The sequence below is a fragment of the Vipera ursinii genome, assembly GCF_947247035.1.
Source record: "Vipera ursinii genome assembly, chromosome: 7".
NCBI lineage: Eukaryota > Metazoa > Chordata > Lepidosauria > Squamata > Viperidae > Vipera > Vipera ursinii.
In genome coordinates this window covers 8,499,625-8,517,840 of record NC_139521.1, presented here as the reverse complement: position 1 = coordinate 8,517,840, position 18,216 = coordinate 8,499,625, and the positions used below count along the sequence as shown (strand labels likewise).

The 18,216-nt window shown below is 42.9% G+C and overlaps 1 protein-coding gene across 1 annotated transcript in view; it reads left to right on the top strand.

The window, feature by feature from the left end:
* TEC (tec protein tyrosine kinase) overlaps positions 1-18,216 on the top strand; it is a 99,741-nt gene that overhangs the window by 29,202 nt on the left and 52,323 nt on the right. The window contains exon 2 of the mRNA XM_083367904.1: positions 10,712-10,894. Within this exon, the coding sequence (XP_083224030.1) occupies positions 10,757-10,894 (138 nt within the window). The 5' untranslated portion in view covers positions 10,712-10,756. The remainder of the gene's footprint in view (positions 1-10,711; positions 10,895-18,216) is intronic.

The following is an 18,216-nucleotide window of genomic DNA, read 5'->3' as shown; positions in this document are numbered from 1 at the left end:
ACACGACCCGGTTACCCCAACCAGGTCTCTGAACATTGGGGACATGGTGTGGGCTAGAAATTACGGACAGGGGGACAAATGGGCACAAGGGGTCGTGATAGAGAAAACCGGTCCCTTATCTTATTTAATTGAGGGGGAAGGGAATCAGCTGATTAGGAGACACATCGATCAGTTAAGGAAAAGGGCCCCTGAAGGTGTACAAGCCAACAAAGAGAGGGACAACTCTACAACGAACTCTACACCTTCCCCAGCCAAGGGTAACCAAGCACCAGGGGGGAAAGGGAGGAGAATACATTTCAGGGCAATTGAAGCAAACCCCCAGAATTGTAACGCAAACCCCCAGAATTGTAACGCAAGGATAGAAATAGCGCCCCCTGACAGCACACCAGGGGCATCCAGTCAACCCAATGTACCCCAACAACAGCAATCACAACAGCAGCCCAATAAGGAAATACCACCAGGGCCGTCCACACACACAACAGGGTCAGAGGAGGTAGTCACCGGTGGAACCGAAGGAACCCCAGCAGTTAGTACGGCCAGCAGATATCCAGTCAGGCAACATAAACCCCCAAGCTACCTGAAGGACTATGTCAAATAATAATTTCATCCAGGGGGGAAGGGGTGTTGTGTACATAGTTATGGGAGTGGTTTCCCTTCGGCGGGAAACCTGAGTGCAATCATTGGCGGTTACTTCCCGGCGGGAGATTCTAAGCCGGGGATTGGTTATGTTTGAACGGAGTTAGTATTTAAGGCAGGGTTCAACGGCTGCTAGCCAGTTGACCCATGTGAGTTCCAATAAACGTTCCTTGTGCGACATCGCTGTCTCCGCTCGTCATTCCGGACATAACAGTTAACCTGGAGGCAATAGATAGTGACATTTCACTATGAAGTTACTGTACAGAATGTAGCATAAATATTATGACTTAATAAATGCTAACATTTTTATTTGATTTAAGATCAGTTAATTTCCACTAACTGATCTTTGTAATGCTTTTGAAATCAGAAATTATTTTGATTTATATTTGCCTGTTGCTACATAAGAACATTGTGTGTGTTTTTTACAGATTGAACAATATTTAAGTATCCTTAATCTGTTTAACTGCTATGCAATATTGGTGCAGTAACCAATAACCCAAAAGCGCTGCTTTTGATACATTTTGACTACTGATCAGTACAGAAATTACACTCTGCCCAAGAAACTTTTCTAACTTATTAAGAAGGAAATTGTTCCCTACAAGATTGGCAAAATTAGGGAAGTAATTCATATTTGTCTGTTGCATTCGTCAAGGTGCGTGGCTTCTTTTTTTGCCATTCTTTTCGTGGCTTCCTTCAACACTTTTATGTTTGCAGTTAAACATACCATAATCCTACTCCTCAGAAATAGATGTTTTCAATGTAGATATTTTTGTTTGGTGCATTGTTAGGGGAAGTTTTATATCTGACATGTTCTTAAGAAGAAAAAGGAACATTGTCTTCTGCAGGGCTGAGAATGGCATAAAGGCATTTCTATATTTGTTTGCGTTTGTACTGTTACTAGTTTCAGATTTTGATCAGTGTTTCCTGAATAAAGGCATGAATTAAGCTACTCTAGATTGCAATAACTTGGTTCAGTGGAATGTTGCTTTGAGGACACACCCAATGTTTGAAGGCAGTTCTCCTTGATCTGCCCTTTTTCCCTATAGCTCTGTCTGGGGTTTGGGATTCGTGCCAGAGAGATGAAGATACAGATATTATTCGACTTACAAACAGCTCATTTAATGACTGTTTGGAGTTACAACAGCAGTGGAAAAAGTGATTTACGACCGTTTGCAGCATCCCCGTGAGTCACGTGGTCAATATTCACATGCCTGGTACCTCACTCATATTTATGACAGTTGCGGTGTCCGTGGGTCATGTGAATCCAAATAAACAGCATGTAGCTGCAAGAAAAGTTTTGAAAAGAGAAAGGAAATAGTTTAAAGCTTGTCAGTCACACTTTTTAAAATAGGCCTTTCTGACGTTCTTCTGCTGCAGAGATGATTAATTTTTTTAATAACTTCTATATTAGTGGTGGAGAAAAGTTGAGTGACATTTGTTTTTGTACCAAGTTTGGAAAATAGTTAACCATAGTCCTAAAACCACTTGGTTTCAAGTAAATCAGGTCTGCCTATAATGTACATAACTTGTAATTGCTTAAAAGTGTTTTTTTAACTCTAAATTGGATGGAACACAACCATTCTTAGTGTGTGTGTTACATGATTTATTTTCTGTTGACAAGCAAGATTAACAGGAGTTTCAGGCATTTTTCCATTGTCTAGTGTTATATGTTGGAGGCAAGGGATCTGATTTTGAGAGTCAAGATTATTTTTGCCACTGAGTCACCCAATGACACCTCACGTTACTCACCTTCCCAGTGTTATGGTTTCCCCATATGGAAAATTAAGAGTCTTCAGACCATTCTCAAAATCAGAGATCTTTATAAATAGTTTTATGTTCACAATGTACTTTTAGACGAAACAGGTTAATGAAAGTAGCCTGGGCTGGTTCCTGTCTCAAGTAATTATATAAATCATACTTGTAAACGGGGGTGGCTTTTGCATTCGGTAAGCATAAAGTTTTTGGCTGACGAGTTTGTTTTCTCCAAATCTGAAATCGCTAGATTGCATTTGAAAGGAGAGCTTTATAGTTTTATGGGCTGCCTTCATTTCGCGTTGCCTTTTTGAAACATTCAAATGTTGTGAGGATTATTGAAGAGTGTCAAATACTTCTTCGGTGTCTGTCTCCACTTTCTTTCAGACTGAAATGCTGGCAGTTCTCCTCATATTGTCGGTTTGAATGAGAAACACAGCACCCTGTTTTCAGAGCTTTTAAAATCAACTTATTTGGAACTACATTCACCTGAAATTTCAGTGTTCTGCTTCGGAACAACCTAATTTTGATATAAGGGACGCGGTGGCTCAGTGGGTTAGGACGCTGAGCTTGTCGATCAGAAGGTGGGCAGTTTGGCGGGTCGAATCCTGAGTGCTGCATAACAGAGTGAGCGCCTGTTACTCGTCCCAGCTTCTGCCAACCTACCAGTTTGAAAGCACATAAAAATGCAAGTACAAAAATAGGGACCACGATGGTGGAAAGGTAACAGCGCTCCGTGCGCCTTTGGCGTCTAGTCATACCGGCCGCATGACCATGGAGACGTCCTTGGACAAGCACTGGCTCTTCGGCTTTGAAATGGAGATGAACACCGGCCCCTAGAGTTGGAAACAACTAGCACGCATGTGCGGGGGAACCTTTACCTTTACCTTTAATTTTGATATAACAACAACATATTGTATGTGATCTTGGTGCCTTGCTATTACATCGTTATACTTCAGATTTCATGTTGAATGCAATTGTGGCCTGTATTGGATCAGAAAGCCATGTGGCTCCACTCCTGATTGTGTGGAACACTGTGGCAACATTTATTCAGAAAGAGTCATGTTTTTGTGTAGAGAGTGATTGTTACAGATAGTCCTCTACTTACGACCACAATTAAGCCCAAAATTTCTGTTGTTCAATAAGACATTTGTTAAGTGAGTTTTGCCTTACTTTTCTTGCCACAGCTGTTAAGTGAATCACTGCAGTTGTTAAGTTTGTAACATGGTTGTTAAGTGAATCTGGTTTCTCTATTGACTTTGCTTGTCAGAAGATCACAAAAGGTGATCGCATGACCCTGAGAGACCGGAGCCGTCATATACACGAGTCAGCTGCCGAGCCTCTGCATTTTGATCACGTGACCATGGGGATCTATAATCTCAGCTATTTGCTGCGATTGCTTTTCCAAAGCTTCTTGCATCACATTCTGACTGTCAGGGCTGGCGTAGGTGCAGGTGCAGGGGGCAATAAACCTTGCAACGAAGACTGCTGCACCGGGGAAGCCCCCACGCTTCTAAGAACTTTGGAAGATTTAGCCGCCATTTCCCCCCACTATTGCCTGCTACGCACTTTCACTTTCAAAGTCTGCAAAGTCCATTGAGCTAAAGATCAAAAGTCCACTTTCACCTGAATCTCCTGTATCGCTCTGCCTGCATCCTCGTTCTCCAAAATTCTTTCCTGCTGGCAGGGATGGTTGCGAACGCCTTGTTCTGCTCCTAAAAGCCCGGAGCAGAAACGCCGCGCAGCCCGGAGCAAACCCAGGCTTCGGGGGGGCTCAATCCTTCAGCCGCCAAAACTTTAAGTTCTGGAGGCCCTGGAGAGCTCTACCCCTACCTGGGTACTCGCCCCCTCCTCTTTTCCCGAGGAGGGGGCTTCCGAACCGCTGAAACAGCTGATCGGCGCTGTTTTCGGCGATTCTACAAAGCCGCGGGGCTGACAGCCTGGAAATGGCTGTCTCCGGCGACGCCTTGCCACCCGGAAGTCCCATAAGTCACTTTTTCCAGTGCCGTTGTAACTCTGAATGGTCACTAAGTGAACTGTTACAAGTCAAGGACCATCTATGTTGTGTTGTATAGTTTATTAAATTCTGAACCACCCAGTTTGGAGTTGGATGATACCTAAACTAAATGAAATAATAATTTTTTCCTTTCATTTTTTTTCATTTGCCTAAGACAGGGGTCCCCCAACTCCCCGGGCTGCGGACCAGTACCGGGCCGTGGCATGCCAGCAACTGGGCTGCACAAACAAGCAAAGCCCCATCTGCGAGATGCAGGCCGCACACAAAACCACACCCTCTCCGGTCCGCGGAAAAACCTCTCTCCACGGAACTGGTCCCTGATGCCCAAAAGGTTGGGGACCTCTGGCCTAAGAAGTCCTAGTATTATTCTGAAAATTAAGCAGACACAACCGTGAACCAGAAAAGCTGAATATTTAAAACTCCCTCAAACTTGGGTATGGGTTACAAAACCTCACTATTTCAACTAGTCAGACTGGCTAAACAAGGGTTGGTGAAGCTGAGAATCATGGAGATTTGAGAGGGATCGTATTTTGAAGCACCAGCAGCCATTGTTTTTATTGGATGATTTGAATGAGTAATGGCTTCTAGTTTAGGAGATTTTCAGGACAAACATATATTGTACAGGTAGTCTTTGACTCACAAGAGTTCATTTAGTGACCATTCAAAGTTATAACAGCAGCAAAAAATAAACCCTGACTTATAACCATTTTTCACACTTACGACAGTTTGATCCTCAGGGTCATGTGATCAAAATTCAAACATTCGGGAACTGACTCACATTTGTGACTGTTGCAGTATGCCTGAGTCATGTGATCTTTCGCGAACTTCTGACAAGCAAAGTCAATGGGAAAGCCAAACTCATTTAAACCATGTTACTAATTTAGCAGCTTTTAACACTTAACAACTGTGGCAAGAAAGAATGGGACAAAATTCACTTAACAAATGTCTCACTTAGCAACAGAAATTTTGGACACAATTATGGTTCTGAGTCGAATACTGCCTATAGTATTAACAAGCCTGAAGTCTTCCTTTGAGGTGAATTTGACTACCCAAGATGGTTTTTAATTTCTTACAAATTACAAGTCTAGTTCTGGCAATTAACAAAACTGGAATAAATATTGTGTCATTGTAGACACAGAAAATAACCTTAATTTGATATAATGCTTGCTATTCTTGGCCAGGTCACTGATAGTCACTGATAGTTATTAAATCTGAAGATAATAGTAGTGATTTGCTGGAAATCATCAAATATTCTTGATTTCCAATTGTATAATATAATAGTGGCATGAAAGTTATTCTCCTCTCCTCAGTTATATTACTGAAATGAAGAAAGTTTAGTTTCCTCAGTATGAGTTTTTTGGGGGGAAGAACATAAACTCCATCCATTTCTTAAGTTGAGTAGATATAATACCTTGAAAAAGAGTAACTTAATGTCAAAAACAATCCTATTAACAATGATTTGCATCCGTGTGGAAAAATACTTGGAAAAAAATTGGAATTATGTTGTTATATATGCTGACAGCACCAAAACGACTTTATGCACAAAAATGGAAGGACGCTTCAATCCCCACAATGGACGAATGGCTGCAAAAGTTGATGGAGTTATCAGAGAGAGCTAAATTGACTGCTTTGATTAAAGAAAAAAAAACATAAGTACTTTTGTTTCTACTTGGAAACCGCTTCTGGACTTTATGCTTGAGGTGGAAAAAAAATGAAACTTTGATTTTGGGTATTACTGATTAAATAGATTCGTTGTTATAGAAACGACTAGTTTATACTATTACATAAAAGTAAAAAGTTGAGGTTTGATGTTATTGATTTACTCTACTGTACTAGAGGGAGTTATATGTAGTGGTAACTGTGCTAAGTAGTGGTAACTGTGAGAGGGATCTCGGAGTCCTACTGGACAATCACTTAAATATGAGCCAGCCGTGTGCTACAGCTGCCAAAAAAGCCAAGACAGTGCTAGGCTGCATTAACAGAGGGACAGAATCAAGATCAGGTGAAGTGTTAAGACCACTAATGTCTTGGTAAGGCCACACCTGGAATACTGCATCCAGTTTTGGTTACCACAATGTAAAAAAGATGTTGAGACTCTAGAAAGAGTACAGAGAAGAGCAACAGAGATGATTAGGGGACTGGAGGCTAAAAAATATAAAGAACGATTGCTGGAATTGGGTATGTCTAGTTTAGTGAAGAGAAGGACAAGGGATGACATGATAGCAGTGTTCCAGTATCTCAGGGGCTGCCCCAAAGAAGAGGGAGTCAAGCTATTCTCCAAAGAGCCTGAAGGCAGGACAAGAAGCAGTGGATGAAAACTAACCAAAGACAGAAGCAACCTAGAACTAAGGAGAATTTTCCTGACAGTTAGAACAATTAATTAATCAGTGGAACAACCTGCCTCCAGAAGTTGTGAATCCTCCAACAGTGGAAGTTTTTAAGAAGAGACTGGATAACCATTTGTCTGAAATGGTATAGGGCAGGGGTGTCAAACTGCAGGCCGGATGTGTCATGGCGAAACCATGCCCACCCCATTGCGGGCAAAGGGAAAAAAGTCACGATACGTCGCAACATGTCACGTGACTTTGCAAGTTTGACCCCCCCCGTATAGGATTTCCTGCCTGAGCAAGGGGTTGGACTAGAAGACCTCAAAGGTCCCTTCCTACTCTATTACTGTTATTGTTATTGGAAGTCAATGCCTTTTTTTTCTTTTCTCTCTTCTACACTTATCCTTGCCCCTTTCCCTCCCTTTTCTCTCCTACTATTGGCATTTGTATTTTTATATTTTATATTGTTGTTATTAGTTGCGAAGTCTTGTCCGACCCATCATGACCCCATGGACAACATTCCTCCAGGCCTTCCTGTCCTCTACAATCTTCTGTAGTCCATTTAGGCTCACGCCTACTGCTTCAGTGACTCCATCCAGTCACCTCATTCTCTGTCGTCCCCTTCTTCTATTGCCCTCCACCTTTCCCACCATTAGGCTCTTCTCCAGTGAATCCTTCCTTCTCACTAGTTGGCCAGAGTATTTGAGTTTCAACTTCAGGATCTGGCCTTCTGAAGAGCAGTCAGGGTTGATCTCCTCTAGGACTGACCGGTTTGATCGTCTTGCAGTCCAAGGGACTCGCAGGAGTCTTCTCCAGCACCATAGTTCAAAGGCCTCCATTCTTTGGCACTCGGCCTTTCTTATGGTCCAACTTTCACAGCCATACATTGCAACTGGGAAGACAATAGCCTTGACTATACGCACTTCTGTTGACAGGGTGATGTCTCTGCTTTTTAGTGTGCTGTCTAGATTTGCCATAGCTTTCCTCCCCAGGAGCAAGCATCTTTTAATTTCTTGGCTATAGTCCCCATCTGCGGTGATCTTGGAGCCCAGGAAAATAAAATCTGTCATTACCTCCATTTCTTCCCCATCTATTTGCCAGGAATTGAGAGGGCCGGATGCCATGCCAACTTTTGCACTCTCCTTCTTCACCCGCAACAAGATGCTCTTTAGTTCCTCTTCACTTTTATTTTATATTATAAACTAATGAAAATGGTAAATTGAAAACAATGGTTTGCACCTGTGGTTGTGTTGTCTGCTTGGAAACCAGATTAAAAATATTTGGAAGCAGCGGTTAATTTAACTGCAAAAGGACTTGTTTTTTTAGGGAAACCATCCTGAGCATGCCCCCACCTCCCCCAAAATCGAGCAAGAAATACAAATACAAAGTGTTAAGCTGGTAACACTTAAGTAATTTCAACAATGTGCTACTGGCTACATCTCCTGTTTTGCAGTGCCCACAAGCTCACAGCTGGAGGCACAGTTGAGTAGGTTGCAGCTGAAGCCTGCAGGTGAAACTATGATCAGCTTCTTTGATACTGCCTGATTAAAAAGTAAAGCTCTATCCCAGGGGTCTTCAAACTTGGCCCTTTTATGACTTGTGGACTTCAACTCCCAGAATTCCTCAGCCGGGCACGTGTGCCTGGCTGAGGAATTCTGGGAGTTGAAGTCCACAAGTCATAAAGGGGCCAAGTTTGAAGACCCCTGCTGTATCCTTATTGCAACTTGTTATGTTTAAATTGCTTTCGTTATAATATTTATATATGTATAGTTTTTATGTTTTATGTCTATTTGTACACCATCCAGAGTCACTCTGTGAGGGAGACGAAGAGTTTTTAAATGTGATATATAAATGTAAATAAAAGGAGAGCAACAAATTGATTATCCAAAAGAAAAGATATGCAGTAGTTTCTGAAAGCAACGCCTTTACTTAGCAAGCGGGGTGGATGTGTTTGTTGTGTACAAAAATGAGACAGCATCTTCTCACCTCTTTGATGATGCAGTGACAGAATAGGATGAGTCACTACAGATTGCAAAGGGAAGAGGCCCCTGTGGGTTGCCCCTTAGGTCAAACGAAATCCCAGCAACTACCTGAAAACGAGACAATTCAACTTTCACTAGTCACAGTGGGATAGAATCAAGATCACACGAAGTGTTAATACAGTTAAGTACCTTGATACTTGAGGACCTTGTTAAGGCCACACTTGGAATACTGCATCGAGTTTTGGTTGCCACAGTATAAAAACATTGTTGAGACTCCAGAAAGAGTGCAGAGAAGAGCAACAAAGATGAATAGGGGACTGGAGGCTAAAAAATATAAAGAACGATTGCTGGAATTGGGTATGTCTAGTTTAGTGAAGAGAAGGACTAGGGGTGACATGATTGCAGTGTTCCAGTATCTCAGGGGTTGCCACAAAGAAGAGGGAGTCAAGCTATTCTCCAAAGCACCTGAAGGCAGGACAAGGGATGGCATGATAGCAGTGTTCCAGTATCTCAGGGGCTGCCCCAATGAAGAGGGAGTCAAGCTATTCTCCAAAGAGCCTGAAGGCAGGACAAGAAGCAATGGATGGAAACTAACCAAAGAGAGAAGCAACCTAGAACTAAGGAGAATCTTCCTGACAGTTAGAACAATTAATCAGTGGAACAACCTGCCTCCAGAAGATGTGAATGCTCCAACATTGGAAGTTTTTAAGAAGAGACTGGACAGCCATTGGTCTGAAATGGTATAGGGTTTCCTGCCCGATCAGGGGTTTGGACTAGATGACCTCCAAGGTCCCTTCCAATTTGATGATGATGATGAAGAAGAAGAAAACAAGTAGCATCCTCTAAGACTTGAGATGATTTGGTGCAGCAGGTTTAACTTCAGGAGCTTAGGTCATGCAAATTGGAAAAGATTTCCTAAGTGAGGATGTTTAAGCATAGAAATTAATAAAAAGGGAGGCGAGATTCTCTCTGAAGAAAGTTGTGGAACATCAGGGCATCTCCAGTTCCACACTAAAAGTTCTTGTGACCCTGGGATGCATACAAGGATCTCAAGTGATTATTTTAGCAAGCGAGCAGGTTTATATGAAAGAGAGAAGGGGGAATTTTCAGACACTGTAATCTCCAAAATGCTTAGCATGACTTCGAAGTGGATCCCACCGCAGATAGCTACTGCACTTCTTCTTTTCTTCTTCTTCTTCTTCTTCTTCTTCTTCTTCTTCTTCTTCTTCTTCTTCTTCTTCTTCTTCTTCTTCTTCTTCTTCTTCTTCTCCTCCTCCTCCTCCTCCTCCTCCTCCTCCTCCTCCTCCTCCTCCTCCTCCTCCTCCTCCTCTTCTTCTTCTTCTTCTTCTTCTTCTTCTTCTTCTTCTTCTTCTTCTTCTTCTTCCTCTTCCTCTTCCTCTTCCTCTTCCTCTTCCTCTTCTTCTCCTTCTCCTTCTCCTCCTCCTCCTCCTCCTCCTCCTCCTCCTCCTCCTCCTCCTCCTCCTCCTCCTCCTCTTCTTCTTCTTCTTCTTCTTCTTCTTCTTCTTCTTCTTCTTCTTCTTCTTCTTCTTCTTCTTCTTCTTATTGTTGTCATTGTCATTATCATTATCATTATCATTATCATCATTATCATTATTCTACAGAATGTTTAATTTTAATTATGTTTTCTGTTTGGCTGATACAGATTTTATTGTATTGCTTTTGATGATTGTTGTTAGTCATTCAGATTGCGTATGTTAGTGACCTCTGTCCTACACCGCCTAATGTGAATTTCATATTCAAGTGTAAAGCATATGAAAATTGTTGGGTGTCGTGCCAGCTGAACGCTGGGCTCCAGTTAGAAATGTAAAGTTATTGCAGTCCTCAGTGAAGTAAAATGTGAACCTTTCTGTCTAATATTTAACTCCACCCGGAGCAATGAAAGTGGGGCTGATCAGTTGCGTTCTCTTTCTCACTGTGCATTTGTGTTGCTGAAAAAAAAAGGATCTTACGGGTCGCTGCTGCTGCTTCTTTTACAGAGTTGGAACTTCAATGGCCGGAGAAAGATCGAGGAAGGGGTTGAAATGAATATGAATGCTATCCTAGAAGAGATTCTGATTAAAAGGTCTCAACAAAAGAAAAGGACTTCTCCTTTAAACTACAAAGAGAGGCTTTTTGTTCTTACAAAATCCATGTTAGCCTATTATGAAGGTCGTCCAGAGGTAGGAAACTGGTTTTCAATTATGTATTTTTTTGCTATTGCCTTTGGTATTCGTTGGTATGGTTATTTTATAAATCCTTGAATCACTTTATATTTAAAAGAGGCTTAACAGTCGTTTGACCGAGTGGGCTTTTGCAGACATTTAATATATAGTTTAATATATAGGGACACGGTGGTTCAGTGGGTTAGGACGCTGAGCTTGTCGATCAGAAGGTCGGCAATTTGGCGGGTCGAATCCCGAGTGCCGCGTAACAGAGTGAGCGCCTGTTACTCGTCCCAGCTTCTGCCAACCTAGCAGTTTGAAAGCACGTAAAAAATGCAATTAGAAAAATAGGGACGACTACGGTGGGAAGGTAACAGCTTTCCGTGCGCCTTTGGCGTCTAGTCATGCTGGCCCCATGACCACGGAGACGTCTTCGGACAAGCGCTGGCTCTTCGGCTTTGAAACGGAGATGAGCACCAGCCCCTAGAGTTGGAAACGACTAGCACGCATGAACCTTTACCTTTACCTTTAATATGTACAATTCCCCTAACATTATTGACTGCTTGTATGAACCACACCACTTACAGATTCTTATTCTCTCCAAGCCTCAAGAGCTTCTTACTCTGCTTTAGGGCAGCTGTTCAAAATCCTGACTTGATGGAAACATCAGAACGCGTAGACTCAAAAGTAGCGTCATTCTTATTCCTGAGAAAGGCCATATAACCAGAGAGGTTGCATAACTAAGACCACAGTGGAAATCCAAACATCTATTAGATGGCAATAAGGAGACAGAGAAAATTCTAACTTTTTGTTGCCTTCTAACACACATGCAGATTTGTGTATGGTAGTCAGGTATGGTAGTTCCACACGAGCACAGGATAAGAACACGCCGAAGTTGGGTCTAAGTTCAATCCAAGAACAGGAGGGGTTGGAAACCCAAATCCCTGTTTCAAAACCCCCAAATACAGCCTTCCTGAACAATGCTTTGGATTGGTTGCTGAAGTATCAATCTTTGTCGGCCACTCAACTTGCTCTCTTTGTTTATAGAAGAAAATTGTTTTTGTACCGTTGGGGTGGGGTGGGGTGTGGATCTCTTTTGCAGTATGTAACAGGGTGTGTCGAAAGTCCTTTTTCAGCCAGTTGGACCTGTCCGTCATTTTGGAAGAAAGGTTTACGGGCAGGCAATTGTTAATTTGCTTCGTTGTGTTTTTCTTCCACAAAATCTTTTTAATTAAAAACAATGCTCTGGATGTTTGGGTGGAAGTGTTGGAGGATACGAAAATAGCCACTTGGTTCAGTGCCTTAGAAATTAGAACTCATTGGAGGAAAAACTCATTTGATTAAACGTTAGGGAGAAGCCTTTTGCCTGTCGTATGAATTATGCCCTGAGAAACTGCTGCATATTTTGCCTTGGAATTCATCTTGCACCATTGCATTCCAGGATTGTGCTGAAGTGAAGTTGGTGACAAATTAATTAGTTGGTGACTAATTAAAATCTTGTCAGGATGCCCTGGCAGTTAGCATCCCAAGAAGAAATATGACTGGAATCTGGAGGTGAGGGAGCCCTCTGGTTTGAACCAGGCCAATGGTCAAAATCAAAAGACAAAACAGTGGGGAGGTGTTGAACATAAATTTAACCAGACAGCATTTTCTAACTTAAAAGACATGTGGCCCAAGTATATGTTCTACGCACGTAAAGCTGTTTAAAGTTTTAAAATACTGGAAGAAGCCAATCAGCATGTAAGAAGCATATAGAACAATCAACATTTCTCTGAATGTTTGATATTGAGGTGTTCCGATATTGATGGTATCAGCTCACCAGCCTTGACATATCCACTTCTGCTTCCTTTCCCAAGAGCTGAGACTGTGCAAGACCAACAGACATAGACAAAGTGACCCATTGTACTAAGCCTGTTGTATTTGCTTTGGGGCCAACAGGTATATATACCCCCTCATCTGACACCAGCTTGGCTACTGCTGTAAAAGAGATTCCAGTACCAGTTTATTTTTACTTCCGAGAACGCCTGTAGGATCCTATGCTTGGTTTTGAAGTATGTCCACTAGCTAGAAAAATAATATAGTTTATTATAATATAGATCTCAGTAAGGCATTTGATGGGGACTGTAGCCAAGAAATTAAAAGACGCTTGCTCCTGGGGAGGAAAGCCATGGCAAATCTAGACAGCACACTAAAAAGCAGAGACATCACCCTGTCAACAAAAGTGCCTATAGTCAAGGCTATGGTCTTCCCAGTTGCAATGTATGGCTGTGAAAGCTGGACCATAAGAAAGGCTGAGCGCCAAAGAATCGAGGCCTTTGAACTCTGGTGCTGGAGAAGACTTCTGCGAGTCCCTTGGACTGCAAGGCGATCAAACCGGTCAGTCCTAGAGGAGATCAACCCTGACTGCTCTTTGGAAGGCCAGATCCTGAAGTTGAGACTCAAATCCTTTGGCCACCTAATGAGAAGGAAGGACTCACTGGAGAAGAGCCTAATGGTGTGAAAGATGGAGGGCAAGAGAAGAAGGGGACGAGAGAGAATGAGGTGGCTGGATGGAGTCACTGAAGCAGTAGGCGTGAGCTTAAATGGACTCCAGAAGATGGTAGAGGACAGGAAGGCCTGGAGGAACGTTGTCCATAGGGTTGCGATGAGTAGGACACGACTTCGCAGCTAACAACAAAGGCATTTGATAAAGTAGACCACGGCCAGCAAGGGGCTGGACTGGAATTGCTCCAAGGTACCTTGCAACTCTATGAATCTATGGATCTAGTGTAATTGAGAATTTAAGAGGGGGTTTGAAAGGCTTGAAAAGGAATTTTACTAGTTTGAAAAAAGGTATAGTCTTTCTTGAATTGAGCTCAGCTTTATGCATTTGTCCACGTTGAGATTATTTGGGGATGAATATGCGAATGGTTTACTATTGTCTTTCTCCTGGATTTTTAAAATCTTTCTGACATAGCCTATCGTCTTAGGGTTTTCTCATGGCCTCCTTTCCCAAGACTGATCAAGTATAGTAGCTGTAATAGTTAAAAGCACCAGGCTACACCAGAGGCCATCTGAGTTCTAGTCCTGCCTTAGGCACTAAGCCAACTGAGTTTGTTGCCAATCATTCTCTCAGCAGCCATAGCAAGCCATTTCCAAAAATGTTGCCAAGAAAATTGCCCAGGTGGTCAGCAGGAATCAAGAATGACTCAAAGTTATCTCTTCCCCCCCCATAGCAGTGGTACACCTTTCCTTCTGGAGCTGTTCAATCTCTGGAGGTTTTCAAACAATGATTGGTTAACCTTTTGCTGAAATTGTCTAAGAACTCCTGCCTGGATGGAGGGTTGGACAAGAACCCCTCCACAATCCTTTATATTTCTACTTGTCTTAAGTGCACATAAATACTGCCATGGAGTGGGACAACTCAGCGCTGCTAGCCTGGACCGGTCAGCTGGGGACGGTCCCCTCGCCACCGCCAAGTCCCCTCTGCCAACTCACTGCCACTTTCTCATTGCAGGACATCTCAATTCAGGAAATTTGCTGTGGGGACAAATCACTGCGGGCGCCGGATGGAGACCTGGGAGGGCAGGCGAGAGAGCGGGCTTTCAGAAGGCGGCAGCGACGGCCGGGGAGGCAATGGCAGCCAGGGGCTTCTCATTTTGACACCCCCTGCCTCTGTCATGGCAACTGTTGTCTCTGCGCCTTTGCTGAATGTTACTTGATTTCATTCAGTTAAAGGAAAAATCTTCACCAGGGTCAAGCCCAAGCCGGGAATAATAAAAATGGAGACTGCTTTAAAAAGAAGGTTGTAGTTTATTGAAGAGGAGAGCCAGACAAAAAGATGGCTCCGGGAAAAACTGCCCCCATGGAGCAGGGAGTGGTGGGTTTTTATCCCTTCTTGGGCTTTTGTTTGGAGTTCTTCCTGTGGCATGAACGTTGACCTGAGTCTGACTGTGCCTTTCTGGTATTCTGATGGTGGTGGGTTAATCCTATTATGTCCCAAAGGTCGTATCCTTCTTCCCTGGGGCTGATGGCTGATGAGTGTTGGATTTTTTTTGGTGTAAGGGATTGTTGATTCTAGGGATTTTTATTTTTCTAATCCCAGTTTCCTGGCTCCGATCTTTCTGACAAGAGTATCACATCTGCATTTCTGCAGACCTGGTTTCTGTTTGGGGCAGAGATACTTGAGGGTGGGGGGGTTGGTTTCTGCCTTTAAGATCCTTTTGGGAAATATAATATTCTGCCTTTTAATATTCCCAAAAATATTTCTTTCTCGGGGTGTGTGTGTGTGTGTGACTTCCCACAATTCGTAAGGGAAAGAGAGTTGGTTGTTCAGTTTAGCAAAGCGACACAGTCTTTCCATGAAATGAGGAAACCGGAAGATGGAAGCAAAAGGAAATAATAACAGAAAAAGAACATTTTTAAAACATCCCTGACTGCTGGAACCCTTTTTTTGCCCTGCAAGGTTTTTTTTTTAAAAAAAAGCCACATTGCTTAATATTTGAGGGTGTCTTGCTCCAAAAATAAGGGCACTTTGGAAGCAATGGGGTCAGATGTCAGCTTTTTTAAAAAACTAAGAAGGCTTGTTTTGAATTGCAAGCCTTCAGTGGTGTCTGGTGCCTGGCAGCTGCCACAGCCCGCATAGCACAGGTAAGTCTGAGCACGGAGTTGGGGGGAGGCAGGTGATCTGGACACACTGCATGGCCGCCATCCAGGGCCTGTGATCCGGGGCAGGCAGGCAGCCACATGGCACGTCAGGATCGCCTGCTTCCTCACTGTCTCTCTGGCTGTGCGCTCAGACTTACCTGCGCTGCGTCAAGGTGCCGGCGGGCTGCAGCTGCTGCTGTATAACATTAGCACCCGCGTGCTCGGTGCCTCTTGTGCACGCATCAGTGGGGCGGGGCGCCTGGCTGGGCTGATCACCCCCCCAAATAAGCCTTAATGTGTCTTGGTGCCAAAATAATATAAGACTGGGTCTTTATTTTCTGAGAAACACAGTAGTTATAGATGCTTATGAAAAAAAAAATCATCGGTAAAATATATGTCTTGTTTTTGTTTTATAATATTTTATTGAATTTCTGTTATTACATTTCATTAGTGCTTAATGAGCAGCGTGTTGTCTGGGTTGATTTGTTTTGCTTAATAATGCAAGTTAAGTTCTTACTGTCCATCCCGTTTTTCCAGCCATTGATAAAATGTTTGAAAAATGTTCTGTATCTTCTTTTGCTTTGATCTTCAACGCAAGTCTGTCCATTTCAGCACAGGCCGGTATTTAACGTTATATGTATCAACAGCAGCGAGGATTGTATTTGCGCATCACCGGTTGGTGATAGTTCTGTCATGTTGCTATGAAGGGTGATAATGAACGAAGCAGAGAAGACTGCTGGGGGAAAAAAATTGTGCCACATTTTAATTGAATGTGATCTGAAAAGGAAAAACGTTAGAAGAAATGAGATAAGAAAATAGAGAAAAAAAATATTTGGACACACAAGGATGAATGACAGTGTTGATTTTTTAAAAAATGTTCTGCTTTGATAATGGAAAAAGGCAGAGTAATTCAAAAGGCATCTATTTTTACTTTATTATAAACCAGAAGTTTTCAAACTTTTAAAGGCTACAGAAGTGAAATAAAATTGGCTGTGATCCGGTGGTCTCTCTCCCCCATCCCCCCGGTCTTAATCTCTTGCAGAGCTCCATCAATTTTTCATCAAGTCCTAAGATTCAGCAAAACAGTTGGGGGGAAAAACATGGACTATACCAAGACTTTTGACTGCTTAGAGCAGACATGTCAAACACAAGGCCCGGGGGCCAGATCCGGCCCGCGAAGTGGTTTCATGTGGCCCGCGAAGCCACCCTGGAAACAGTGAGGGAACGGCCCCCACTGCCTTGGCCCTGGCCCAGAGACCCTCCTTCTGCCAGAGACCCTCAGATCTGTCCCACTCCTGCCCAGGCCCCCATAGGCACCCTTGATGCGAATGATGTAGAGCTGGCCACGCCCACCTAGTAGGCCATACGCACTCTAGCCACTCCCACCCAGTAGGCCACGCCTACCCTCTAGGCCACGCCTACCTGGCCCCCTAAAGGCAACCGCAATGCTGATGCGGGCCTCAATGAAATTGAGTTTGACACCCCTGGCTTAGAGCCTTAGACCTTAGACCAGAACAAATTGTGGACAACCCTTAAAAATATTGTTATAGCAGTAGCACTTAGACTTATATACCGCTTCACAGTGCTTTAAAGCCCTCTCTAAGTGGTTTACAGAGTCAGCATTATTGCCCCCAACAATCTGGGTCCTCATTTTACCAACTTCGGAAGATTTGAACTGCCGAGCTGCTGGCAGCCGGCAGTCAGCAGAATTAGTCTCCAATACTACATTTTAACCACTACACATTCTAACCGCTATAACAGGGGTAGGCAACCTCGGCTCTTTTATGAGTCATGGACTTCAACTCCCAGAATTCCTGAGTCAGCTATGCTGACTCAGGAATTCTGGGAGTTGAAGTCCATGAGTCATAAATGAACTGAGGTTGCCTACCCCTGCGCTATAACCACCAGCTACACGTAGAAGGCTATATGAATTGAGCACTGGAAATTTTGTGATCTGGAAACAACATTTAGGATAGAATATTGAACAACTAAAAGTTTTAATGCTTGGGAAAGGACTTCTAGTGTTGCCCCCTGTCACCTTATTAATTAAATTTACATATTGAATATAGCATGAGAACTGCTGAACTAGGAGAAATTGGAAGTAAATACGGTGGGTGAAAATCGGCCTCATTTATAGTGATGACAACCGCTTTGACACTGGGTAGTGAGGAATGAGAAGTCTTGTTGTAGAATGTTTGAAGGTGAAAGAAGACAGAGCAAAATTTAGTTGGCTGTTGTTGTTTTTTAAAAAAAACCCCAAGATTATGTCAATAGGCAATGCCAATCTAGTGCAAGTAAGTGGAGAAGAAGCTGAAATTATAATAGACTTTACATTCTTAGGCTCACACATTCACAGGGATGGTGAATAAAACGGAAGACTCTGAAAGATAGAGTTAGACAGAATTGATGGAAACTTTCAAAGAGGGGGGGGAGAGGTTTAAAGAGCAAAAGTTAGTGCATGAATTGGCATAGGCATGGTGGAAGAAAGAGTGACCTCCGAGGATAGAAAGATATGGGGAGGAATAGTGAATAGCATAAATTAGATTTAGCTATATTTCCTCTTGGTCTCTCTGATTTCATGACTTTACTGTCTTTACCGGCTCTGAGTTGCTCATAACATTGTTCGTCTCAAATACACGTACACCTGAGTGTATATTGTATGTACGTATGGAGGCAGTTTTCAACTGATGTCCGTTCATTTAATGACGGTTCAA